This window comes from Calidris pugnax, unplaced genomic scaffold (assembly GCF_001431845.1).
Source record: "Calidris pugnax isolate Ruff unplaced genomic scaffold, ASM143184v1 scaffold54, whole genome shotgun sequence".
Classification (NCBI taxonomy): domain Eukaryota; kingdom Metazoa; phylum Chordata; class Aves; order Charadriiformes; family Scolopacidae; genus Calidris; species Calidris pugnax.
In genome coordinates, this window is record NW_015090864.1 from 2,201,168 (window position 1) to 2,228,735 (window position 27,568).

Below are 27,568 nucleotides of genomic sequence, written 5' to 3' on the forward strand. Positions count from 1 at the left end.
TTGAACCAAAGTTTCTTCTTCTCTCTAAGAAAGATGAAAAAAAATCACCTCTCCCAATCAAGTCTACCCCGTGATCAAATATTTGCTGTAATTTACATTGCAAAATTATTCACTCTTTTTTTTTTTTGCAGCATCTGTAATTGAGTTGTAATGTATGTGATCCTTAAGGACCAATGAAACTGACTCACTAGATCGTGCTGAAAAACCCTGACACAGGTTGTAAGGAATATTACAAGGAAAACTGTAAAAAAGGACAATTAAATTATCTCATTTAGAAATATTGACACTACAACCATCATTTGCTACTAGTAACAGAATATTAGAAGGAGAATTATGGCATGGTTTCCAAGTCAACATAATAAGAAAGCTCAAGGATTCTCACGGTTCGGGCTCCACGCTGACAACAGGCACATCTCTTCTGAGCAAAAATCTGTTTTCAGGCACTGGGGGTATTTCTTCAGGACGTACCACAGGTTTGTCCCTCTTTGTGCTGACATCAGCTGCTCTTTCTGTTGTATCACTCTTGTCAGAAAGGCTGCTATGGGGAAAAGCAAGTTGAGAAATAAAAATTAGCTGGCAATTCACAAACAATGTTTTTCCAAGCCGATTCTGAAACAAGCCCACATGATGCATCAATCTTTAGGATGGCTTAAAAACCATAAAGTGTTTCACTAACAACCCCTTTTAGGCTAAAGAAAGGATGGTGGACTATGTTTGGAAAGAAGTTCAATTTCAGCTTTACAGCAATTAATTTCGCTTTTAATTTGGCACAAAATATTTAAAAAATATAAATCAAAGATCTCTTAATTTGCCTGTCTCACTGTAACATAAGCATAGCGAGTCCTAAATACTCACATACTGAGACTTACTTCAAAGTTGCTCCAGTTGTTTATCTGTCTACAAAGATACTGTTTCACAGAAGCACTACCCAACAAGCTCTTTATCTGTCTACAAAGATACTAAACTGTTTCACAGAAGCACTACCCAACAAGCTCAGCTTTTTATTGTTTGATTGGTTTTGTTTGTTTATAGAAACCAACCATCAAAATCCAAACCGAAATAAAAGCATTTTCAGATTCAGTACTTAAGTACTTCATAAAAACAAAGAGGAATTTCTCAGATTTCTCTGAAATTCTTAAATTTAAGAGACTAGTCACCGTCTTTGGTTTGAGGTTCGCTTGCACCTTGAATCCTCTTTCTTTCTCTCTTCCTTTCTTCGTTTTCTCGATTGTTTGGTTTTAGTTCTTCTTTTACGTTTCCTCCTTCTGCTTCTTTCATTTTCAGCTTCGCTGTCAGAAGAAGTTTCTGAAGAGCTTGATGCACTGGAGGAAGAGTCTGAAGCTTCCGAGTCAGAACAGACTTTCTTCTTCTTCTCCAAAGCTTAAAAGAGACAAATTAAATTTACAGCGTGTTCAAATGTGTGTTATGGTTATTGTGGTTATTTACAGCACAAAATATACCATTTCATATACGTATAAACACCCACACTGCACCAGAGGAGCTCTCTGGATAAACTATGAATTTTTTTCACAATGGATTACATTAAAGTCTCATATAATTGTGTCCAGTCTAAACCCCTATCAACAAAATGATACAAGTATATTTCAGCAAAGACAGTTGTAAAAAAATTTCTTCAATTGCAATGAATTGAACTGGAAGAATTTCCACACACAACTTCCACCCCGTAAGACAATGTAAGAACATTTTGGGAAATCACACATGGTAACTTTATAACTGAAAATTAACATCAATTTGTGCCAAGCTAATATAAAGAAAGGCTGAAAAATAAGTATGAATTTAAGAAGGAGCGTTCCCCCTGTTTTCTCCTTTGAAATCTATTTTAGGTTATAACACCAAATTCCCACCTTTGGGTTAGAATAAATTCAAGATAAGCAAAGACCATTTGTAGTAAAAAAAAATAGTAGTCTCTTTAGAAAGCAATGGACATGTTATAAAACAAAGTTTAAGGAAGAGTTAGTCACATCCTTAGTTGTATATTTTTTTTATTTCTAAAACTTCATCATTCTCTCCTTTCTGCATCCTCACACTTTTATATTTTTCTACCCTCCTGATTTTCTCTAAAGGACATAAATAACTATGTTATCCTCAAGGAAAGTTAAAAGTGGAGTAGAAAATTCAAACTTATAACACTCCACTACTTTACAACCACTATCTAAACATATATTTAAGATCATTTATTTCCTATGAAAAGGAAAATTACGCTGATGACATATACCACATGGGTTAACATTACATGACCTTAGAATAAAGCTTTGGAAACTGCAAAAAAATTCAACTTCAAGAAAAGCTTATGCTTTTGTCTCCATCTTTCAAAGTCAGAAAAATAAGTTCCAATTACTTTCTGAGTATGTCACATTAAGGAGAATTAGAGGCAGGGATACATTTTCCATGGAGTAAAGGTTTAGGTCAGAAAACCTTTTCCCTTGCTGTGCCTTCCTCACCTACACCAAGATTTAAGTTTTAAAGGCTTGGAGGAATTAATTAAGATTCTAGAGATTTAACATAACGATTTTTAGATAGTGTAATTTTTTTATACTCTCTGAAAACCATGTCAACATTTAATTAACTTCAGCCAGACGCGTGCTTACCATCTTTTGCTGATTTTGTGACAAGCACCCCACAGTCAATAACTCGTACATCTGCATAGGGCCTACTTGCAGTATCAGTTTTCAGATTTTCTATTTGCTCTATTACTTCAAAACCAGAAATAACCAGGCCAAAGACAACATGTACGCTGCAGAAATAAAATATTTGGAAAGTACAAACATTTATATATTGCCGTAATTATTTCCCGATGAATTGCAGATTTTAAAAGTCATTCTGAAATAGAAACATTCAGCTTCACTGGTGTTATCTGGCTCTTCAAGTGCATTAAACTTAAATAAGATTTTTATTACTTTTACATTTAGAACAATGCCAAGATTCCATGCAACAGAGATCCACTCCAATTTGAGCGAAATACTTGATGTCATTCTACTCTCTCGTACACGGGCAGGGCAAACAGATCATTGTTTCTAATCCATCCTTCTATTTTTGAAATTTGGTGCAATAAAGAGATCAAGAGGCCATAAATGAAGATGACGAAGTGCAGTTTTCCCTAGAGAAGAAGCTTTTATAGGTCTATACAGTCTCATTCCCACTGGCATCGCAGGGATAGTCATAATTAAGGAATGGCCAGTTTTCTTCTACCACCCCACGTTTCCTTGGCCTCCTTCCATTGCCCCATAAAGTTGTACTTACAGGAACTAATTTATTGTGGGGATAAAAACACACCACAAAAAAAAATAAAAATAGTGCTATCAAATATATTAAACTTGACATTTCAGCGCACTGATTTATGGACCGAGGGCAGCAACTGGTTTTTAAGGAATGAATTTTAGTATTTAAGACCTTCCAAGCTTTTGACCAGCTTTAGGGAATTAAGTTGCAACTTGAAATTTTTATAGAGCTGAAACTTTTGTTTTCCATCTTGTTCTATTGTATAATCTTTCCCAGAATTAAAATTTTGTTTCCCCATTGTCGTCTACTTTCAATGTAACATGTGAAGACTTACAACCTTTTAAATTTTAGCCATCACTGGAGAAAATATAAAGGTTTCTTACCCATCGAGATGAGGAGCGGGTTTTGTTGTTCTGTTTGACAAACAGCAAGATGGTAAGATGATAAAAGAAAATAAAAATCAGGGATTCAGATGAAGTAAAAGAGGAGAATGGCAAAAAAAAAAAAAAGAGGAGGTGAAGGTAAGACAAAAAAAATAGTGAAAAAATTCAGTTACATACATGGAACTTAAAAAAACTTTACAAATTATACAGGCAGGCTTTTCTTAAACTTTTACAGGAAATTTGTTTGAAGTTTAGCTAACTGTGCATACTTCAAAGTTGTACCAAGTATCATTTTATGCATGCAATAAATAAGCTGCAGATAAGTGTCTTTAAATCCACATTCAAATATAACTCACTAACATTTTTAATCACAGAGAAGATACAATTTGGCAATAAATATTGGGTAACTAATGGAATTTAAACGTTTCTAAAAATTGTTAGGTTCTTATATTACAAGGTCACTTTAAAGTTTATTTAAAAAAAAAAAGAAGAGAGTTATCACATGTGATAGATTCTTTGCTTTCCCCCAACCCCCTTTTTTTACTCTCCATTTATTTAATCAGCTTCATGACAAATATACAAAGCAATATTTCTGTCTTTAACCAGCAGGACTACAGTGCTCCAGCTCCGAAGCTCCCAGGCTTCCCAACAGCAGCACAAGGGAAGCAGACATTAGCTCCTACCCTATAGCTCACTCCTAGGGAAAAATGCAGAATTCCTCCCTATTTTTCACCTTCCCACATTTACCTGTTTTCTAGCCTGAAGGAGAAATGCAACTGCCTTACGTTTTGTTATCCTAAAGGGCATTTGGAGCCACGCCGAATTACTGAGTTGACTTCAAATTGGAATATTCAAGGCTGTGCATGTGTAATTAGATGTTAAGATTCATTTCTATCATGATACTGCTATGACCTGGTACCTCTAGATCTTCTTCCAAAAAAATAAAGGAAATTATTTCTACAACTAAGCCTGCACAATGTGGCATAGGGAACCTTGCTTTGCAGACAAATTGAGCAAGGAACATCAGATCTTGCATTAACCTTATATATCAGGGAAGAAAATAAAATAGAAGTCAGGATAATTTGCATTAGAAGCTATTTTAATATTTGAAAACATTCTTCCTGTCTCCTCCCTGGGCACTATTTTGCCTTTCTAGTCTTCTTCCAATAAACTCTCCTCTCTCAAAATAAATAATCACAGATGCTTTTTCTAAATTTACAGTAACACAGATGCGGTACGATGAAGTCAGCTTTTCACTGCTATAATAAAATTAAAAAAAAAAAATCTTTACTTAAGTTTTGAACTATTAGGTCACAAACCACTGCAGTGCTGGAATCCATGCCAAAAGATGGGACTGTTACTCAAGTGTGCTTACACTCTTTATTTTTTTTTTTAAGCTCCAAATGCCAGCCAGACCTTCCGCTTCTATGACACTAAATAATATGGAAAACTTCTTTGGTTTAACACAGGGGAAGCAACACTATCAAGATGACATTTAATTTCTCAATAGTAGGGGGTGTCTTTTGTTTTTCCCTTGCTAATACAGCATCTTGCTACAAACAAAAATTCTTACAGCTTTCCATGTTCTTTAAGCAAAAATGAACTGCATTAACAACCTGCTGTTAAGTGACCGGTTTAAGCGGGCTTAATTATAAAGCTGATTGAAAGGAGTGAAAAAACAGAAGTGGGTTACTTCAATGAAACTAGAAATAAAAGAAGACTTGGTGCTTAGAATTAGTTAGAAACAGCAACAGGTTCAAACACACTTGATATGAAGGCTGTAGTCATGTGCTCCAATTAAGCAAATTACTTAAGCGTGTACTTTCTTTAGACTAGTTCTCAATAAGCAAAGAAAGGGACAGTTGGAACAGTAAAACCCACGTAGAGGTTTCTTCCTGTACAGTGACAATTTGATAGATAAAAGGGATAGGATATTTCTCACTTACTTCTTCATGAAATGGAAACACAAGGAAAAGCATTATCCAAAAAGAAAACTTTTCAGAAGCAGGGCAAGGAGGAAGGTAATTTAAACTTCCCATGGAAGTAGAAATCCAGCTCCTCATTGTGCTTTTTAAAGTTTTCTTTTCTCTATATCGGGCTTGTAAGATGACATTCATTTTGCAAATGTGCACTTTAGGAGACCACTTCAAAGTTTTTTTGCGTATGTTCTGCCTTAATCACTCCATAATCAGGAGAAAAGCTACTTACTGCCTTTGAACTATAGAAATCTAGTCATAAGTTCCTCCCCCAAATATTTTATTAAAACAGTTCTATACTTAACTTTCATAATTTAAAACATATATTTTATTAAAGCACTTCTATACTTAACTTTCATAATTTAAAACATTCAAAATCTGCCTTATAGTATGTATTATTATCCAAGTTCTTTACAGAAGGACAAATATCTTTCTTCACTCGAGTTTAAAGTAAATTGGTTTAAGATACTGCTGAAGAGAAAAGCATCTTTTTGATAAAAGCATGTTATCACCCACCCCCAAGAACCTCAGTCCTAACAAAGGATTCAATGCACATAACAATAGGATCAGAAAAACAAGAAAGATAAAAACAGAAAGAAGTAAAAAGGAAAGGACACAGCCTTAGAGGAATGAGACATTACCTTTGGAGCGCACGATGTAACACTGTTTCTGTAAATTTTACACAAAAATGGCAGAAATAAATTGTAATACATTTTCAGACAAAACTGAGTCTACGTTTTATTAAATACAAATTTCAAGTTTAATATTAAATCAAGTTGTATGCAGAACAAGGATGCCTAAAAAGAGGGCTCTAAATTTTCTTTAGGATACAAGGTACTTTGAAAACTACAGCAAGTTCTCCTTAAAACCAAAAAGAAAACCCATAGACATCACCCGCTGGCACACACTAGGACAGAGATGAAGGGTTAGAAAAGAGAATCCTCCCGCTCCCCTCCACGGCTCAAACCACCACCAGTGTTAGAAGCACAGAGCACAACTTTAAGCAGATGAATAACTGGTTTCAATGGGTTTATTCACATGTTTGCAGTTATAAAGGTGTTCAAATGCTCGACCGAACCCAATCCTGAGGATATACTTCACACAGTGGCTTAAACATTTTTATTTACAAATAAAATGCCTTAAGTTAGTAACTACAACTTCATACAGTTCATAATTTGCTGACATCCTCCACGTATTACGAAGCTTTTCTAAAACTGAGATAAATAGGTGTTTTCTCTAAAATACAGGCATTGCTCTTAGATTGCTTGTATTCAAAAATGTAGGAAAAACCCCACGTTGCAGACGCAAAAAAGACCAAACACATGAACCAGCCACCACCAGGCTTTTGCTCCGGTGTAATTCCGAGCAGCAGCAATGTTTTAAAACTGCATTATCAGTTGAGCTCATCCACATTTTTCCCCCCCTCCAAATAAACTCTTACTTCTTAATTGCATCTCTGTTTACCTGAACAGTGACATGATCTGGTTGCTACTTATGACACAGAAAAGCATCCTGTGAACACTCTCACACGGGCTGTGCTTTTTACACAAACTTCTGATCAAGCCAATGGGACCTGCTTGGGTGGTAAGTGCAGAGGTACCACTTTTGCTCAAAGATAATGCAACATCAGCCCCTTTCATTTGAAAATTTTAGGTCTTTACGTTACTGTTAGTTGTTCAAAAATCAGCTCAAAGGCGCTTCATTCACAGTAAAAAAGAAACCCAAAACTGTTGATTAGAAAAATACCTGTTATGGGACACCAAAAAAAACTTTCAATAAGCTGGTAACATTCAGAAATCATTTGTAAAATCAAACAAAAAAAATTCCTCATGATTTATTTTATCCTTCGTTTAGCAGATCAAAGTGGTTAGTCTGTTTGGATTTAGTAATGAGGCATACAAAAAAGTCCTCACAATTTATTTTATCCTTCATTGAGCAGATCAAAGTGTTAGTCTGTTTGGATTTAGTAATGAGGCATGGCACCACACATTAAAAACACTTTTAAAACAAACAAGCTATTTAGTTTTGAGCAAGAGAGCAGAACTTGAGAGACACATTAAACTCGCAGTAACCTCAATGTAGAAAAATAATAATATAAATCTAGCAGTAATTACAAAACAGCCTCAAGTTTTAAATAGCTTTTGGACACAGAGAGAAGAACTCCAAGCATTTGAACTGATAAGGAACCCAACCGAGGCCTCCTCTTTAGATTGTAATAAGGATGTATTGCTCAGTAAACTACATGGCTAAATAACAAGGCAATAAATTAATTATTACACTAAACTTCCCAATGACAACAACAATTTTTTTGCCTCCTATTGCTTTCTTTATGCTTCATTCTGCACAGTCAATTCTATTTTTCTAGTAAGTGTAGCTTGACAGATTCTCGTATGACAATGGAAACAAAGTGAAGCCCATGCAAGGATTTGTAGGATCAGGAGTCTCATTAATTTTATAATTATAATTTTATAGTACTTTACTTTTTATAGGGCTTTATTTTGCATTGTAACTTTCCTTACTAGCAGGTTGGGTATGGCCAAGGGCACGATGGAGTTGCTCTGAAGAGACAAGATACCGTTATCAGAACAGTTTGACTGAGAAGCAGAATAAATGGCCCAAGAAGAACATCACCTACCAAAAAATACAATCACTGGAACATCCAGGAACAGGCTGACTTTTCCTCCCAGACCCTAAATCAGGGACCTAAAGATATCAACTATTTGTGCTCTAGAAGGATTCCCCCACTAACTAATAATAATCATCATCATTATCTCTATGGCAGCAGTTTAAAACAGATATTGGAGCACATACAAAAAGGAAGGTGATTCTAGAGTGGTTCCTGTCAAGCTCTACCTCACCCCATGGATTCCATTTCTGAGGATCAACGTGGAAACAGGACAACTAAAAGAAGATTAACACACTCCGGTGGTGTTTAGAAGACTTGCTAAATAACTGACGGTTCTAAAAGAAGTTATTCACAGAAAAGCAGCAAATTAATAGTGGTGCTACCTAAAAATACAAATAGCTAATTTATAAACTGGGACCTTGCAACTATCTGCAACACAAGCCTTCAGTAAAACGTTACAACAGATCCCTTTGAGTATAGAAAATTAAAATTCCACTATTTCACAAATCTGGATATTTTATAAAAGGATAGTCTCTGTAGCCTTTCTGCTGGATTTCACCAAGATGCATTTCTTCAGACTGAGAAATGTTTCTTAGACACGTGTGAATAGACTCAGCCTATTTAAAGTGCACAAAACCCAATCCTGCCTTAGCTAAACATCCTCCTTTCAACCCTAGGGTTATTCCTATTCAATTTAAAAAACAAGATCAGAAGTGGAGAAAATTACTCAACGAACATTAAACTGACACATAAATATATATATACACACACATATACACACTGGCCTCACTGAAGCTTCCTAACAACACTTACACTCTCTTTTCCACTTTTCTATTGTTGCTTAGAAATGCTGCAAACTCACACCAGAGAAATTCCTGATGAATCAAAGAAAGCTGCTGATACTTTAGGATTGCCTTGTTTGCATTAAGACCAGTCTGAAGCTTCTATATGAGGTAAAACTGACTGCTGATGCTCAACTTTTAACAATTTTTAGGCATTGAGTCCTGCTGTGACCCATTTGTTAGCACAGGCTGCCCAAGGGATATTTGCTGCCCAATTACTTTCTGTAAAGGCTGGTTATTCCAAATGACACTTGTCTGTGCTAGAGCAGGGAGAGCACTTCTGATGAGCAAGCAAAACTGTAAAGTGTCAGGATTCTTGCTATTATTTTAGCCCTATTTGGATAAATACTTCTATAAAAGAAAAGAACTTGTTTGTGCTCTTTATCTGCCACATTGGACACGTGTATGACAGTTCTCAACCCTGAAAAATGCAAACATCTCAGTTCAGATGGAGATTAACTATTTCCCTCTCTATAAATCTAATAAATAACATTCAACAAGTTCAAACCATTAAAAAAAAAAAATATCTGAAGACTTGCCTTTCACACAATTTTCAGGTTACACATTTGAAGAACATTTTTCCTAATGATAAACTGCTGAAAAACTGAGCGTTCTTTTGAGTATAAGAAACACAGTTTAATTTCAGCTAAAAGTATGTCACTGAAGGAAGGAAACATATTTCATTAAAGAAAAGCTGTACAGATGCACAGTACATTCCCTAAAGTAATCAGGCAAATGTCACCAAGCAAGACTAACTGCTTTAATATATTGCATTTTAAAGTTGAAGTCCCAAACTGCCTAGACAAAGTTTCCTACTTGGAACCTTGAAATTCAAACTCTCCGTGTCACGAAGCAAAAAACAAGTTCCACCATTGGAAAACTACACAAAAAGACAGATTGTTGAACTATGTCTCACCATCCATCTTTGTCTATTCGTAAATTGAGTTATCAAACAGGACCCTGACTTTGCAGCTGACTGTATGAACAGCCTCACTGGTTTCTGTAGGGATTCTACCACTGTCCATACTCATTCCCAGCACCAGCTGGAGGCCAAACTGGGTTTCAGCTTAAATCCAGAAGCTTGAATACAGTAAAGGCATCCGTAAATGAGCAAGGCATCTCAGCTGCTGGTCACATCTAGAGAGAAGGCTCAAGAGATGACCTTTAAGGTCCTTTTCAACCCAAACCATTCTAGGATTCTATCATCTTGAGCTGATGTTCTGCATGTGGTAGAATGAAAATGCGACGTTCTGCATGTGTCAAGAGGGTCACAGAAATCTAGAGCATTAGAATCTGCTTCACAGACTTAGCAGCCCACCTAAACCTTCTCAGTTATACTGGGAGTTTACTCCTGGGCTGGATTTACCTGCCTGACTCTAGGGCAAGCTGGTGGCATTGAAGACACTGGAGGACATCCAAGAAATCTGCATGGGGAGGGCAGGTAAGACCTTCAGAACATTCACCCTTTTCTCTCCTGGCAGCAGAAGGCCAGGTAAGACACCCCAGCACCCTAAAAATGGCTTTAGATTCCTAGAGGCAGCTGGGAGAATCTAGCTTAAGGAGAGATGATCACATTTAGGCATCTTATTCTGCCTGAATTCCCACCAAACTAGCTCTTCACAGCGATTTTAGGAAAAACACAGAATTTTTGAAGAAATCTACATCTTTCAAAATACTTCTGTATTGGATGAAAGTGCTCTTAAATACTGTTCATTTTATTGTCCCATGAAAACTGTAATTTAGCATCTCACACAACCTTCAGTTGTTTCTGTGTGTGGGGAGAGAGAAAGTGTTTATGTCTGTTAAATCTAATTGAACAAGTAAGCCAGGTCTACTAATTATAAGGGAAAGAAGACGACTCCAAATGCAGGAGAGAAAAGAAACTTTAGAGCCCTCAAATGATAGCTTCTTGGCTGATGTGACATCATTAAGTTTTCATGTATAGCGTTCAGATAAGCTTAAAAATGGAAAATTACAACAAGAGAACCAAAAAGTAAGTCACAAAGTAATAAAGAGCGAACCAATGTCTTGCAGAGACCTTATTAAACCACAAGGGTTTCTATATATAAATTGTATTCCATATTACTGTGTATATAGATCAATTCAGATTTACTGAAAGGAAGCACAATACCTAAAATTTATATGAAGATAACAGAAAACAATTTGGCTTTGGGCGAGTTTTTACAGTGGTAACTGTGAAAGGCTTCCTTTTAGGTTCCTATTCATTTTCCATTTTTAGGGCATTCTTTAGGAAGAAACCTAAAAATGTCTCTTATCTGAACTTCATTGTATCATACTGAAGATCTTTTTCAGGCAAAGAAAAAAAAGAAAGATTCTGGAGGACAATTTACTCCTTTCCTGAAGACAGTGAAGCGCCATTCATTCTTATACCCCAAGAAAGATGGCAAAGGAAAAAAGATTTTTTTCTAGTCAAGTAACTACACTAAAATTTACTTTTGGAAACACCAGTGTTATTTCAGAAACAACTTCTCAGCCCAAGCCCAAAGTTATAATCCAGATCTTTCTGAATACAAGCTGTTAAACATTAACAGGAAACAATTTTTAAAAGGGAGTTCAGGGGATAAATGGTCACATACAAATAAGGAATTTTAAAAATACTAATACTGAACCTAGAATACAACTACCTTAATCAGAAGACCCTGATATATCAGACTTGAGTATATATTGATGATAGAGTGCCAGGTGTTTTCTACAATTTAACAGAATTCAGCTACATACTAAAATGGATGTATTTATTTTTTTAAGGTAATGAAGGAAAAATCTGATTATCAGCACATAATTTTACGAACTAGTTGGTTTATACACAAGTAAACAGAACTATGCAGCAATAAAGAAGAAAAGCACCTCAGGAGCAAACACTTTTAAGTTAAAAAAAACCCCAAAAAACAAACAAAACTCCCACTCATCCTCCCCCTTAAAAAACCCAACCAACTACCCAAAACAAAAAACCCCAAACTAAATCATAAATCACCATAATTCAAAGAGCATGTGCAAAACCACATCAAATCACCTCCAGATCTCACTCCCTTTGGCACACAGTGCTCAACATTGGGATTCACAGATAATCTGTTAAGATTTGGTTGGTGCACACAGAAAACCAAAGAATCTATTTTCTGGGCACTAGGAACTTACTGCATAAGCCATAATTTTAGGGTAAAAAGAGATAAACAGGGAATATACATGTAGCACCAGCTTCTAATCCAAATGAACGCCACAAGCAAATTGCGATAACTAATGTTTCCTATTAGACCTTACACTGCAGGTACCCCCTCAACCCTACTTAAAATAAGGCAGATAACATCGTTAGAGATAATTTAGCAATACCATCTTTCTCATGAACAGCGCTTCTCTGTTTAAGAAAAGCTCAACTGTCGTGTTACATCTACTCACATGAAAAATTGGGAACCATTGGTATGTTTCCCTCGGTTTGCCATTGACAAAAGGAACGCTCTGTCATGTTTGAGAATAAAGTTTTCATCTGTTTGAAGAAAAAACATGTTTGTCAGATTTTTCCCTGACAAGGAACGCAAGGCTAATTTTCTTAGTTACTTATGAATGCTACAAGGAGAAATTCTGCTGCTGCTGAAGAAACATGAACAGGTTGGGACAAAAAACCAAAAATTCAAGTTTAAACAAACCTCTCAAAAGTTACAGTACAAGCAGTTATGAGACAGAAAGCATTCTTTCTAAAAGAAAAACCTTCAGGTATAGTGCAAACATTTCTAATGAAAATATTTAAAGTCATTATTAGTGTCTTCAATAAACATTACAGTCTCATAGACCTGGATTTAAAATCCAGCATTTTCTGAATAAAACCAAGGTTGGCAGACTTAGTGACATCCCAAAATAAGACTTAACATACATGATCCTGTTATTTATGCAGCATGCACCTCAGGTAGAAAGATCTAAGCCATTCCCCTGGGGTGGCACGTTAAAAGACAGCCACCTATTGATTCAAAACTGGAAGTCTCAAAACATACAAGGGGAAAAAAAAAAAACCACCACCTAGATACCTGGATGAGAAACTAAAGAAAATATGCAATACAATCAATTAAGACTAAACTAAACATGCATTTTATATTCCAGTGAATTAAAAAAAAGACTTCTGGTTGTACAGCATAATAGAAAACCAGATCTTCCAAAGTTATTTTCAAAGATAAAACTAGCAATTTCAGTGTACAAAGGTGTCATTTTTAAAGATTACATATCAAACCCCAATGCTGCATGTTTAGCACTCCCCCCCCCTTAGGAACAAACCCTGGTAACTGCTTAGCAAATGGATCTATTCAACACTTTCTTTTGACTAAAGGCTGCAAACACTCCAAAACCAAACTGTGGCTGTGTTTAAGACAAACTCAATGGCATGCACTTAACAACCCAGAGCCACTTGGAAAACACAGAGCCAGGGGCTGTTACATCAATACACATAGTGCTTTTATTAACACTCCAATACCACAGTAACTACCTGGGTTTTGCAAGAAAGAATTGCATGTCTTCAAACAAATACTTTATAAACTCACCATTTTCCTTCCAACAACAGATTTTAAAAAGAGGTAAAGGCACGTTTATTTACAAATTCTTTGCAAGTGAAATAACTGGTGTAGCATATAAATAAAAATCAAACACTTTTAGAAATGAACACTAAGCATACAAACCTTGAATAGGGATTGGGAGGAAAGGGACATTAACAAAAGAAGAAAAAAAAACAAACAACTGTTCAGAGTTGGAAATTATGCCAGTATTGTTTCCCAGAATAAGTCATTAACCCTCAGAAAGGTTAGACACAGAACTCTTCATTTCTCCAAGCAACACAGATACCCATCTACAAACGGACGTATCAGTTGTCTATAATTTACTAAGAAGGGTACAAGGGAATAGAGTTTGAATTTGTGTTACTGAGCTTTTGTCTCTTACCTTTTCATTTTGCAAAAGACCACATTCTCTATAAACAAAAGAATATGTTGACAGTTTTAGGCAGGAAGATAGGAGTTTATTCATGAATAAAGTTGCCTAACCTCCATGCTGAAAGTCACGTTTAATCAATAATGTTAGCCTTAATTAATTGTCAGTTAAAGTTAAATATTACCAAAAAAAAAAAAATTATCTGAAAGTCATGAATATAAAAATAATTCTCATGCAACATTAGTTTCATGCAAAAGGTGATCTATAAGTAGACCTGATCTCATTAAGTAGCTTGGGAATCAAGACTTGTTTATCTCAGAACTGAATAAAGAATCTGCAAAGACATATTTCCTCTTACCTTTAAAATAGCCACCGTAAATAGATTCACCTCCTTTTCCATTACCTATGCATTAAAAAGCATGAATTAAATCTTTTATGAAAAAAAGCTGTATGTAACATTCCATCACTTTAAAACAAACCAGGATGCTCTGGCCGGTTACTAATATTTGAGCATAAACTCCTTAAATTAAAAGTCTCAGGTGTGGATTATCCTGCTGACACTCAAAATATTGACAATGATGATTGTCTTGGTGCCTCTGAACACCAGGAGGTCCAGAGCAGGGCTCCAAAGGCTAATCCTCACTGGTATTTGCTCAAGCAGCAGACAAGCAGCAAAACAACAGCAAGAAAAAAAAGAACCACAGAAGGTACAACCAAAAGTCTTGTCCAGCTCCAAGCAGCTGAGAAACCACTCGAATGGATGAGATAAAGTAGCTGGCGGTTCTAAAGGCACTACTACTTGACTCTCAAAACAAGATATTCCTTCAATATTATCAGGTATTTTGGGACACGGTGAAGAAGACAGATTTTGGTAAGGACAGGTATTTCAGGGAAGGCCAACAGACTAAAACATGATGTTGTACACATACTACAGGGAAGGAAACAAAGAAACTCCTGGAAAAAACTCCTTTTGGAGACTTACCCGTTAAACACTTCTAGCTCATTTACTACAAATAATTTTAAAAAGCAAACTTATTCAAATAGTTAGGTCCCTGTATCAACAGAGCATTGTTAGTGTTGCCTCTACTGCAGACACGAAAGTAAAAAGAAGTAAGAATATATTTTAGATTTGAACTCTGTTTTAATAAGACTGGTGTTAACTCCAGCAAGGTGGTGGTGTGTGTTTTTTTTCTTCTTCAACTTAACATATTTTCTAAATAAATATTACTTCAATGGAAACATTTTAGAATTTCAAATAAAAGAAATGGGTGATCTATGCTCTACTTCACAGAAAATGAAGTATTTTTATGGCATTGTAATGCTTCCATGGCATTTTCTAAATTGACATTATAACCACTTCAGTTATCACGTTTCTGTTCTACTTAAAACATTTCGGTTTTAAAAGTGCATTTTACCTTCACTGAAGTCCCCACCCTGAATCATGAAGTTTTTAACCACACGATGGAATGTAGTGCCTTTGTAGCACAGCTTCTTTCCAGTTGTTTTGCCAATTCCTTTTTCACCTGCAAGAAGGTTAAACAAAAAGGATCTACAGATTGTGACAGAACAAACTCCAAGGGTTTCACCTCCCTAGTACTAATGGATATGAAAGCCATCAGAATAGCACAGAATGGTTGAGGTTGGAAGGGACCTTAAAGATCATCGAGTTCCAAACCCCCTGCTGTGGGCAGGGACACCTGTGTTTATCACCAAATTTTGAAAGATATCTGTCAAAGAATTGTGCTGTCCTATAAGTAAGCAGAATCAAACACAATTTGCAAGAATAAAACAAATGTTTCAGGTAGCTTTTAAACCTGCACCTCTGATCTCAAGTAGACGTCCTAACTTTGTGCTTACTTCCAAATGTCTTTCCAGTAAAAGAAAGGGACCAGCTGAAGACATCAATGAAACCTGTCCAGCTGTAGAACAGAATTCAAACAAGGATACAATACAAAGAAAAAGTCATTTCCTCAAAACAGTGTTTATTACCAAATTTTTAAAGATATCTGTCAAAGAATTGTGCTGTCCTATAAGTAAGCAGAATCAAACACAATTTGCAAGAATAAAACAAATGTTTCAGGTAGCTTTTAAACCTGCACCTCTGATCTCAAGTAGACGTCCTAACTTTGTGCTTACTTCCAAATGTCTTTCCAGTAAAAGAAAGGGACCAGCTGAAGACATCAATGAAACCTGTCCAGCTGTAGAACAGAATTCAAACAAGGATACAATACAAAGAAAAAGTCGTTTCCTCAAAACAAGCAAAAAAAAAAATTGTTCTCTCTTCTGCTTGTTTGCTTCAACCCTCATCATATCCAACACCTTTTCCTTCCATTATCTCCATCTTATGTTTTTCTAGCAAAGCTGCTGTAAAGATTTAAAAATCTTTCAGAACTACAGAACAGGAGGCTCAGACATTACACTATGCAGTCTGCTACCACATTTTATTTATCTTGTCTAATCTATTCTGATAAACTTCAAGCAAGTTCCTGTTTTTCTATGATAGTTGCATCATTCTTTCCCTAGGTATCTATCCCTAGATATCTCTTCTAATCTATTCTGATAAACTTCAAGCGAGTTCCTATTTTTCTACTATAGTTGCACCATTCTTTCCCTAGGTATCTATCCCTAGGTATCTCTTTAATAAGTGGAAGTGATTAAAAAATAATCAGAAAGTAGAATAAAAAGAGGAGGCATCACCACACAGACCTCAAAAAAAGTGAGCTATGTACTGTACGTTCCACAAGTTCACGGCATTATAAAGCTCTTCTAAATTTCAGAGATTATCTAGATTATCTAGAACACATCACATTCTGGGATTGGAGCTCTGACAAGATGAACTTTAAGAAGTTAACACAGAAGGATATCAACAAATTTGTTTCACGTAACCAGTTCTTGGAAAGCTGTTCCCAAAAGCCAGATGTTAAAATCTTGTCTAATCTATTCTGATAAACTTCAAGCAAGTTCCTGTTTTTCTATGATAGTTGCATCATTCTTTCCCTAGGTATCTATCCCTAGATATCTCTTTAATAGTGATTAAAAATCACTGTGTGATTAAAAAATAATCAGAAAGTAGAATCAAAAGAGGAGGCATCACCACACAGACCTCAAAAAAAGTGAGCTATGTACTGTACGTTCCACAAGTTCACGGCATTATAAAGCTCTTCTAAATTTCAGAGATTATCTAGATTATCTAGAACACATCACATTCTGGGATTGGAGCTCTGACAAGATGAACTTTAAGAAGTTAACACAGAAGGATATCAACAAATTTGTTTCACGTAACCAGTTCTTGGAAAGCTGTTCCCAAAAGCCAGATGTTAAAACGCTGCTTGGAAAATCTTGCTAAAGCATTTTAATGATCTGGAAAAGAGTTATTTCATATACAAAGTAGAGGCTTCACTGGCACAGTTCATTCCTGCAATAACTTAATCAAGATTAACCTTCAACTTACAGCTGAAAAAATCCCTGAGGAAGAGTGCAGACCAAAAAAACCCACTCCTTAAAAAAACATGGGTTGGAGGATGAGATGAAATACCCAGACATTCTTTTGCCAGTGTTGTCCCTTTAATTTCACAGATCTCTCCTCTCTCCCACCAAACAAGCCCAGGATTTCTAAGGGACTATCGTAGTCCCTTTTAGTCCTCGATTTAGCTAAAAATTAGTAAATTTTCTCAGATTTAATAGATGCTCTTGTCCTCTGATCCCTGTCCAGCACTTCTACGGACCTGAAATACACTCAAAATTTTATTAGATACATTCTATAAGTCTATATTGTTATATAAGAAAAATGTACATATATTCAAACTTTTATGTAGTGTCCTAAGTCAAATGTCAGCATTACACTGTTCAGTGACATTAATACTTGATGCCTCTCCTGATAAATCTTAAAGCCCTGATAATTCCTTAAGAATTTCTTGCCATCGTATTCCCTTTTAGTCCTCAATTTAGCTAAAAATTAGTAAGTTTTCTCAGATTTAATGGATGCTCTTGTCCTCTGATCCCTGTCCAGCACTTCTACGGACCTGAAATACACTCAAAATTTTATTAGATACATTCTATAAGTCTATATTGTTATATAAGAAAAATGTACATATATTCAAACTTTTATGTAGTGTCCTAAGTCAAATGTCAGCATTACACTGTTCAGTGACATTAATACTTGATGCCTCTCCTGATAAATCTTAAAGCCCTGATAATTCCTTAAGAATTTCTTGCCTTTATGGCATTTGTGCAACTTGAGTGATCAATAATTCCACCATAGTCTCAGCCTTGTCAATCACTTCTACCTCCAGGAGCCCCACACGAGGGTCCAAAAAAAGACTAAATGTCTTTGTTCCAGAAATTCACAGTTTCACATTCCGTAATCATGAATTATCTTCATTACTCAAACTCACAGTTATAGAATACCACGCTATTTCCTGCTATGCATTATTCAAATCCTCCCCAGCACCAACAAGTCTCAGCTTTGTTTTTATGAGGAAAAAAAAATAAATCCAGCACTGTTATTCTGCTGTGGCTTATACTTATATAAACAAATAACAACTGTAAGAAAACAAAAAATCATAAATATAAGCACGGTACTTACCCGAGCACAAGCAAAGGAAGTTTTTGCAAGTCTTCGGACATATGTCTGAGAAGAGCTGAAACATAATTCGACCAACTAGAAGAAAAAAAAAATATAATTTTTATAACTCATCATAATGACATAAGAAAAGCTGCATATAAATAAATCAGAATGTTTTGAAAATGTAATTTTCTGAAAAAAAGCTATTTTATCAAGATGAGTAAGAAAACATCCCAAATACGCTTATATTCAAACAAGCAGCAGGAAAGAACACTATTGTACTTGTAAAAAAAAAAAAAAAAAAGAAAATTAAGTAATATCATTATATCTCATTTCTTCAGAATCCCAATGATTCCATTTGGAGTTGAACTTGGAAAGCCAAACTGATTTACTGAAATAATTTATCCTGTCAATTAATTTCTGATTTGAAAACCCAAAAGATTTGCCATAGATACAGGTCCTCAGTGAGCTGAAGTAACACTCTTGGCCTAAAATCCTCTAGTTTAAAAAAAATAATAGAAAAATAGATGAACCAAATAGAAAGATGAAAGGTGGGCAGAATAATACTAGCAATTTTAGGACATTCCACTTGCCAGATACTATGAACCAAATAGTACTTTCTCTCTATGCAAAGTGAATGGAGTAATTCTCACTCTTAGTACAGCTCCCCCCACGCTGTTGGTGGTAGTTACACTACGTACCTTGGAAAACTATTACAATACTGCTAAAGAGTGGTTTAATTAATAGAAAAACTACTGCAGAACTGATTCACATTTTCTATGTTATTTTCCAAGATAGCAGGATGCATATTACTGACAAACAAAAGCAGAAAACTCCCAGACATGAAGCCTTTCAAAAATACGTAATTAGCAAAGAGGAAGTCGTTGTCTCTAAAGGGTGTGAAATAAACCATAAAAGCCACACTGTTGGCCAGGATTACAAAACCATAATAATCTGTCAATGAGCACTACCCTCTAGTGGTGCACACTGGTTAAGACCTCAACGAAAATTTTAAAAAGTAAGTATTCCAGGAATTACGTTTTCTTTTCTTCCACTTAAAGAAAAAAAATAATCATAATTTAAGTTCAAATGTATTTTATTCAATACTTTGTCACCCAGAAAAAAATTCAAGAGGCTCCTAAGAAACTGTGTTCAATTTTAGGTTTTTTTCCAAACGAATACAATTGCCAGCAATTTGCAGTTGGTTCAAAAATGGAAGAAACGAGAAAAAATAAAATGAAATAGCACAAAGACCACCTGTATTTTGTACTCTTTGATAAAAATTCAAGATGCCTTCAGCTGTTGAAATGTCTGCCTTTCATTAACTGCTGTAAGAATGTTCTCTGATTATTTGTCATTACAGGAAGAAAATCTAAAGAAAATGGGTAGAGATAGTCTCCAAAGCATGAAAAAATTGCAAATATTCAAAGCCCCTCCATTAAACAGCAGTAGCCATAACCAGCACTATGAAAAGACAGCTATTTGGGTGTGAAGAAACCATTACAAGCTACGCGGAGTGAAGATGCACACAGAGAACACAATAGAGGAGACAGTTTAGCAAGAGAGTTATCAATTTTCATTATAAACACAGTAATTCAGGAGAGCAGAAATCCCATTCCTCCGCTTGTGAAAGCGCCCAACTGAGCAGTGACAAAGTGCTTTAGAAAGCCACGTACAGATTTCCTCTCACATTCACTCTATTGAAGCCTTTCAGAAAAAAAAAAAAAAAACGATGTCACCATCCCCATTCTACCAAGAGTAGAGAAATAATGACCAGCTGCTGATTTACCAAGATAAGAGCTGCCCAAATAACTAATAGGTGTCACTGCCTGTGGGCTCCAGGAGGGACTTTCATCCTCAGGAATAAACTGCATCAAAGTTATGGTTGGAAGATCCTGTCTCACGTACAAACCCCACCACACTTGGCACCTTAGGCAGCAGACGCCATCTCATCCATCTTCTGGTGGAAGAGCATCATCTTAAGTTCTTGAAGATGTTAAGGGAGAACATGGAAAAAGGCATTCATAACCAAGGTACCATGATTTCAAGAGTAGCTTTCACTAGTACTCTGTCAATAACAGCATCTGCAACCCTCTCATGCCTTTCAACTCCTACGAACTGTGACGCACACACCCAAATCAAAAGATTATAGATCCAGTTGAAAAGATAAGAACGTCTCTCCTCCATATAAGCTCAAGTGCTGCTTACCTGGTTATCTCAAGCTATCTAAAATGTGTGCTTGTAATACAGAAGCCCACATACTGTGCATCCATCTGCTGGGGTACTATCTGCATTTTACCTAAACTGCACAAATACCCTTATCACTGAAAGCTTGTATTTTCCCCTGACAAACAGTCAACGAATGCGCCAGAGAAAGACCAAATGCATTCTCACACCTTGATCAGATCATTAATCTTCCCTCAGATTTAGACACCTCTTCTCTGAAATGATTCACCTTCACTCTACAGAGAAAATTTCCAATACTTTCTTCAGCTTAATTTCCCTGATATGAAGGTAAAGTTACTTGATTAGGGAACAAGCTTTCTGGGACTGACCATAAATAACACTTCAATAGTAAATTAAATATATTTTTTGATAGAAATTAGACTAAGTGATGAAAGAAGTATTTACATTACTGGTAATTACAAACAGTAAGTGATGCATATATAAAGTTTAAGATATTTTAAAGTTTGATTCCATAAAGTGTTTTCTGTAGCTAACGAGCTACACCAATTATAGAGTCCAGAAGGCATAAAGACCGGAAAGAAAATAATCCCACTTCAGAATTCTATTTTCAAATTTAAAGATGAACATTTTGCTTGTTTTGTTTTTGAACTCTTGATTAACTTTTTAGCTGAGGAAGAGCTAGTACTTGATTCAAATTAAGTGGTAAAAAAATCAGGGTAGGAATATCCATGCTACATTGTAATAAGGGCTCCTGCTAGCAAAGTTTATCAAAATCATCATTGATTTCAAATGTTTATCCAGTTATTTCCTCCAGTTTACCTGCTAAACATTTTAGAAACAACATATTGTTTGAATGTATTTTCCATATAATATAAATTGTTTTGCTAGATTATGTTCTGTTTCAGCCACACAGGTGTCGATTTCCGATAGATGCTCCCAAAATAAACCTAGGCATCCAAAATTAAATTTAAATATGTTGGGTTTGGCTTTTCCCCATTTCTTAAAGCAAACCAAGCGAGAAGCCAGCGCAGCACTTTTCCCAGCATATCAACAGGACTATCCTGCTGAAGGAGAAAGCAGGGATTACATCCATTAAGACACTGATGCACGTCCCTTACAGACAGAGGCCAGGAAGCCTGCCAGAGGCCCAAAGGCTTAGACAGATTTGCACAGAAGCTTAAATCACAGCTCACTAAAATGACCGTATTTTCATTTTATTAACTTATTTATCCCAAAATTCGTGAGCACTAACTCATATAAATTCAAAAAGACAGCTTTAAAGTAGAAATGCGGCTACAGTTTTCAGAAAAACAAAGCTTTACTGTGGAAAAAGAATAGATTTTCTTGAAAACACCAGTTAAAACAATGGATGTCCCAGTTCCTCTGAGCAGGGATCTATAGTCTTGACATATTAACACTTTGTCAGTGCTGCCTTACCCCACCTTACACTCTTTGCAAGGGAAGTCTCCATAAACTTCCTTCCCCAGACCTCTAATAAGCCCAGTCTTCCACAAGTACTGCCTGAAGCTCCCTCCATTCCAAATCTTCCACGGTCTCCACAAAAACAAACATATTTCAGTTCTGCACACAGCAAAAATTCACTGTCTTCAGTTTCAGAGATACTCAAGTGAGAGACTACACTCTGTCTTCTCCCACCAGAAGAGGCTGATTGGTTTGGTCTTCCATTTCCCAATCCTGGTTTTTCTAAACATCAAGGCAAGGCTTCAGGGTTTTTCATTCTGCGCTGACAACAATTCTATTATGATGACTGGATTACAGTTTTTGTTAAAATCAGATCCCTCCAAAACCTACATCTTACCTTCCTTACACACCCTCTGATGGGGGTCCCCCATATCACATGCCCTCTTGGCCCCTGTTGTACCACATTCATCTGGATTGACAATCGTGATGTTTTATTTTCTGCCAATCTACAACTTTTTGCCTTCAAAGGGCTAAAAGTTAACAGAGAATCCTGTCGAGAACAGTTTCTGCCTTCAGGAAGGGTAATGAAAACCCCACTTCTACTAACGCAGACACAGTACTACCATAACTTTGGCAATGGAGTTTATTTCACATAAATTCATAGCAGCTGAAATCCCAAAATACACCAAACTCGAGGCAAAAGCGACCAGAAGGAGAGAAGTAATGAAAGAACAGACTGACTGATGAGGGAAGGGATATACCCCGGGAAGGAAAGAAACTGGGATGGAATGAAAAAGTGAGCAAGGGGTCAAACAGTAACAGAAACAGGAGTAAAATAAATAAATAAATAAAAAGAAGGAAAATGATTCTGTGAATCACAATGACATAAAGCGAAAATGAATAAATATAACATGGTTTATGATGGATAAAGCCAGTTGAGGGGGGATGCATGAAAAAAATCTTGGATGGCCACATGAACTGTGCTACAGCAGCAGTGTGTGTGTGACATACAGTCAGACATCTGTTCTAATTATCATGGTACCTGAAAGACTGAAGCTTCACACAGATTTGCATCACAGAGTAAAGACAGAATTATTTAAATAGGCATCTGCTGCCATCCCAGATTTCTTGGCATACCCTAGGTAGCTCACTCCTATAGGCATGCTGTATGTGTCCAAATCCCTGGGTAGGGGGGGACCCAAAAGAAGAGAGAGCCTGTGCTAGTATCAAAATAAATGCTTATTCCTGATTTATTCTCTGTTTGCTCTTTAAAAATTAGGAACCACAAAGTGCCTTCATAAAAAAAAAACTCGTGATGTTTTATTTTCTGCCAATCTACAACTTTTTGCCTTCAAAGGGCTAAAAGTTAACAGAGAATCCTGTCGAGAACAGTTTCTGCCTTCAGGAAGGGTAATGAAAACCCCACTTCTACTAACGCAGACACAGTACTACCATAACTTTGGCAATGGAGTTTATTTCACATAAATTCATAGCAGCTGAAATCCCAAAATACACCAAACTCGAGGCAAAAGCGACCAGAAGGAGAGAAGTAATGAAAGAACAGACTGACTGATGAGGGAAGGGATATACCCCGGGAAGGAAAGAAACTGGGATGGAATGAAAAAGTGAGCAAGGGGTCAAACAGTAACAGAAACAGGAGTAAAATAAATAAATAAATAAAAAGAAGGAAAATGATTCTGTGAATCACAATGACATAAAGCGAAAATGAATAAATATAACATGGTTTATGATGGATAAAGCCAGTTGAGGGGGGATGCATGAAAAAAATCTTGGATGGCCACATGAACTGTGCTACAGCAGCAGTGTGTGTGTGACATACAGTCAGACATCTGTTCTAATTATCGTGAGGAGGGGAGATGTGTGAAAATAATCTTGGATGGCCACATGAACTGTTGCTACACAACTGACTGTATGTGCGACATACAGTCAGACATCTGTTCTAATTATCATGGTACCTGAAAGACTGAAGCTCCACACAGATTTGCATCACAGAGTAAAGACAGAATTATTTAAATAGGCATCTGCTGCCATCCCAGATTTCTTGGCATGCCGTAGGTAGCTCGCTCCTATAGGCATGTTGTATGTGTCCAAATCCCTGGGTAGGGGGGGACCCAAAAGAAGAGAGAGCCTGTGCTAGTATCAAAATAAATGCTTATTCCTGATTTATTCTCTGTTTGCTCTTTAAAAATTAGGAACCACAAAGTGCCTTCATAAAAAAAAAACAAAAATGCTTAACAGGCAACTTATTAAAAGCAGCCTAAATTTAGACTTAAAAAACACTGACACAGAGCCTACAAAGTTTACCCCGCTGCAAGAGGGACACACAAACAGGCATCAGGATTCTCCAGCTAGAATTAAAATACGGACACAAAAGCTGCAATAAAGCTTCTGAGAGCCCAACCCTAGCTACAATATTCACTCCTGTATTTTCTAAGGGATCTAGTTAAAAGAGTAAAACTAATTTGAACTCTGCAGTCCCCTCGCCTCTCACATATGCTCACCCCCCATACCCTTTGCTGCTCCTTCTCATCTAGTCTGTGCACCACTCTCTTATTTTTAATTGCTACAGGTATCTTGACAAACACTGGGTAAGCAAAGTCTGTTAAGGGGAAAGCTAAGAGTTGGCAGCTGCCCCGGAGGAATATTTTTGGACTCCAAGCAACCTACACTGTTAAAAATGACACAGTTTTGTATTCTGCAGGCAAAGAGATGTCTCCAGTACCGAGAGGCACATCCTGTTATTCCCTGCATTTTGTGGAGAGATGCGAGTTCAGCTTTTCAGTGTAGACAGGGTGGGGGCAATGTCTTATTTATTGGCTAACAACAAAACACAGGATTGTTCTTCTCCCTACATCTGATAAAAATGAGCAAGAAGATCAGCTTATTGCATGTAAAATCAAATAAGCAAAATGTTAATTTGGAAATCTTCTGGCAGTCTAAAAGTTAATACCTCACTAGTATCAGCGGGAGAGTACATCTCTCAGAGTTAGTGCTTCATGTCATCTGGAAGCACTGCTTTATCATTCACACTTGGTTCAGCTTTTGAAGGTCATCTTACAGCTAAAAGAGCAAGGTTTACGCTTTTTAAATATAACCTTAAATCCCAAGGCATAGTTGCGTAGTGAATTAATAAACAGACACTAGAATAAAGCAGTATAACCAAATTACACGAGTCCCCATACCATCATTTTACAAATTGGCACGTTTTCCTGCAAAAATACAACTCATTAGTCGGGTGCAATACAAACAGCAGGGCTCTGAATTTGATAGACAGCTGTGAGATTCCTGTTACTTCAAAAAGAAAATAAATAGAGACAGCCACGAACGGAGCCAAAGCCCCTGTGTCTACTCCAGGGGCTCTGAGAGCTCTGCACCACCAAGAACACTAACGCTGCAATTCCTCCCTGACACCGCTATCAGTCATCAAGCCCAAGTAGATGTGAGGGAAAACAAGGTAATCCACTTTCACTCGTGATGCACAGCACAAGGCTGAGGAGGGGAAGAAGGTAGGCAACAAGAGGTATTATGAAATGGGAGCAGGAACCTCTGTCCAGAGAAAGAGCTGAAGAAAACAGTGCAGGGAGAGACTCCTCAGATTAATGGCCAAAACAAAAAAAACCTAACAAATATTAAAAGCAAATGAGATGAAGGATGATGAATTGTCTTTGCTATAAACCCATCTTATACTATTTCTAAACTGGAAATCTACCAACCTAAAAACATCTTTAGTAGTCTTATTCCATAGCAAATCTGAATTTAAAGCAACAGAAAATGTTGAAACTCCATTTACCTTAACATTTTTCTCTTCAATAAAAGTATTCAGAAAAGATACTGTTAATTAAAGCACCTCCAATAGGAGTTAGAATAGCAACAGATTTGTAGATATGCCCTATCAGGCCACTGAAGTTAGAACTGAATCTTTCTTTTCAAGTTTTGGTGAAAATAAAAAGCAAGCTAAATGGGTCACGGTTACATCTGCACGCAACTGCAATTTGAAAATGCAGAGAAATAAACTCTTATTTCAAAGTCTTTCAGAGAAACATTGGAGCAGAAAATGAAAGTGAAAGCATAATGAAGCCATCACATTTATTCATTTTTCTGAGAGACAAATAGTAACGATACAGAGCACAGGAGAGACAGCTCATACGCATCCATAAACTCACATTCAAAAAAGATGGGTAAGTAAATCCGTACAACCATTTTTACAGAGTGGGGAAAACAGAAGAGGGAATCAAGTTGCTATTTCAGGATTAAAACTCTCAGTCTCCCATGTACGGGCGATTACACTTCCCATAGGGAAAATACGAGTTAAGAGTTATTTTAATTTATTTTTTTTTAAATCAGGCCACCCGGTGAAACATTCCAGGCTTCTATGGTCCATTTCTCATTTACACTCGGAAGACTCATTTTGAGCAGGAAGAGGAAAGATTTAGACCAGATGACCTCCCGAGGTCCTTTTCCAGTTTTAATTACTGTGTGATTAAAAATACTTCTCGGAGTCCCTCTCCAGCTCCCTCACAACTTGCCCTAGTTTTTCACAGTATATAGAACTGTGAAGGTATAATACCTAACTAGACAGCACTTACAATACAGAAACGTTTTTATCTTCGGAATAGTTTGTCTCACTGAACCTCTCCCTCCACGTATTCAAATAAAAATCAATCCCAAGGAGAGGAAAAAAAAACATCCAGCACCCTAGTAAACACCAAAAGTTACCAAAAACTAACCCAGGAATAACACATCAAGGGCCAAACTCATTCCTAACGGCCTGGGTCAACTACTAAGGTAAAAAATATGGTTAAAAAATAAAATAAATACACAGAGCAAGCACAGCACTGGAGGGGAATGTTTGTGTCGGGGGGGGACAAAGCCTTACCTGGCTCCCGGTTGATTTCTATCTCGAAGAAGCACTGGGGCCGGTCCTGCACCCCCATGGCGGCGGGCAGCCCGCCGGCCCCTCGCCACCTGGACACAAAGAAGAGGCGCCCTGAGTGGGGAGCGGCCCCGGCCCGGCCCGGCCCCGCCGGATCCCGCCCTTCGGCCGCCTTTCCCTCCTTCTTCCCCTCCCCTCATTACCTCCCTTCCTCCCCACCGAAAGGGGAAAACGACACCGGGGCGGTACGGGCTGGTGGGGGTTCCGTGAGGGGCTCGGTGGGGCCGTGAGGGGCTTCGAGAGGGACCGGTGGGGGTTCCGTGAGGGGCTCGGCGGGGCCCCGAAAGGCTCCGTGAGGGACAGACGCCGCCGGCCCCGAACGCCATTAACCGACGGACTCCATGGCCCGTCCGTCCGCCCGCCCCGCTCTGCTCCGCTCCGCCCCGCCGCCGCGCCGCCTCCCCCCGCCGCGGCCCGCCCCCGTGAGGGGAGGACGAGGGGAAGCGGCGGG

The 27,568-nt window shown here is 37.2% G+C and overlaps 1 protein-coding gene across 6 annotated transcripts in view; it reads right to left on the minus strand.

The window, feature by feature from the left end:
- The window catches only part of NKTR (natural killer cell triggering receptor), a 50,196-nt gene that overhangs the window by 12,703 nt on the left and 9,925 nt on the right, over window positions 1-27,568 (minus strand). For 2 of the 6 annotated variants that reach the window (XM_014945008.1, XM_014945006.1), the window contains exons 2-10: window positions 27,061-27,149; window positions 18,576-18,650; window positions 15,406-15,513; window positions 14,349-14,393; window positions 12,479-12,566; window positions 3,624-3,653; window positions 2,610-2,755; window positions 1,158-1,380; window positions 383-535 (exon numbers count right to left, since the gene is read on the minus strand). In XM_014945008.1, coding sequence (XP_014800494.1) covers window positions 383-535; window positions 1,158-1,380; window positions 2,610-2,755; window positions 3,624-3,653; window positions 12,479-12,566; window positions 14,349-14,393; window positions 15,406-15,513; window positions 18,576-18,650; window positions 27,061-27,118 — 926 coding nt within the window. In that variant the 5' untranslated portion in view covers window positions 27,119-27,149. Of the gene's footprint in view, window positions 1-382; window positions 539-1,157; window positions 1,381-2,609; window positions 2,756-3,623; window positions 3,654-12,478; window positions 12,567-14,002; window positions 14,031-14,348; window positions 14,394-15,405; window positions 15,514-18,575; window positions 18,651-27,060; window positions 27,150-27,568 lie in introns of those variants that run through there. The other 4 variants (XM_014945007.1, XM_014945005.1, XM_014945009.1 and 1 more) reach the window with 3 other exon arrangements.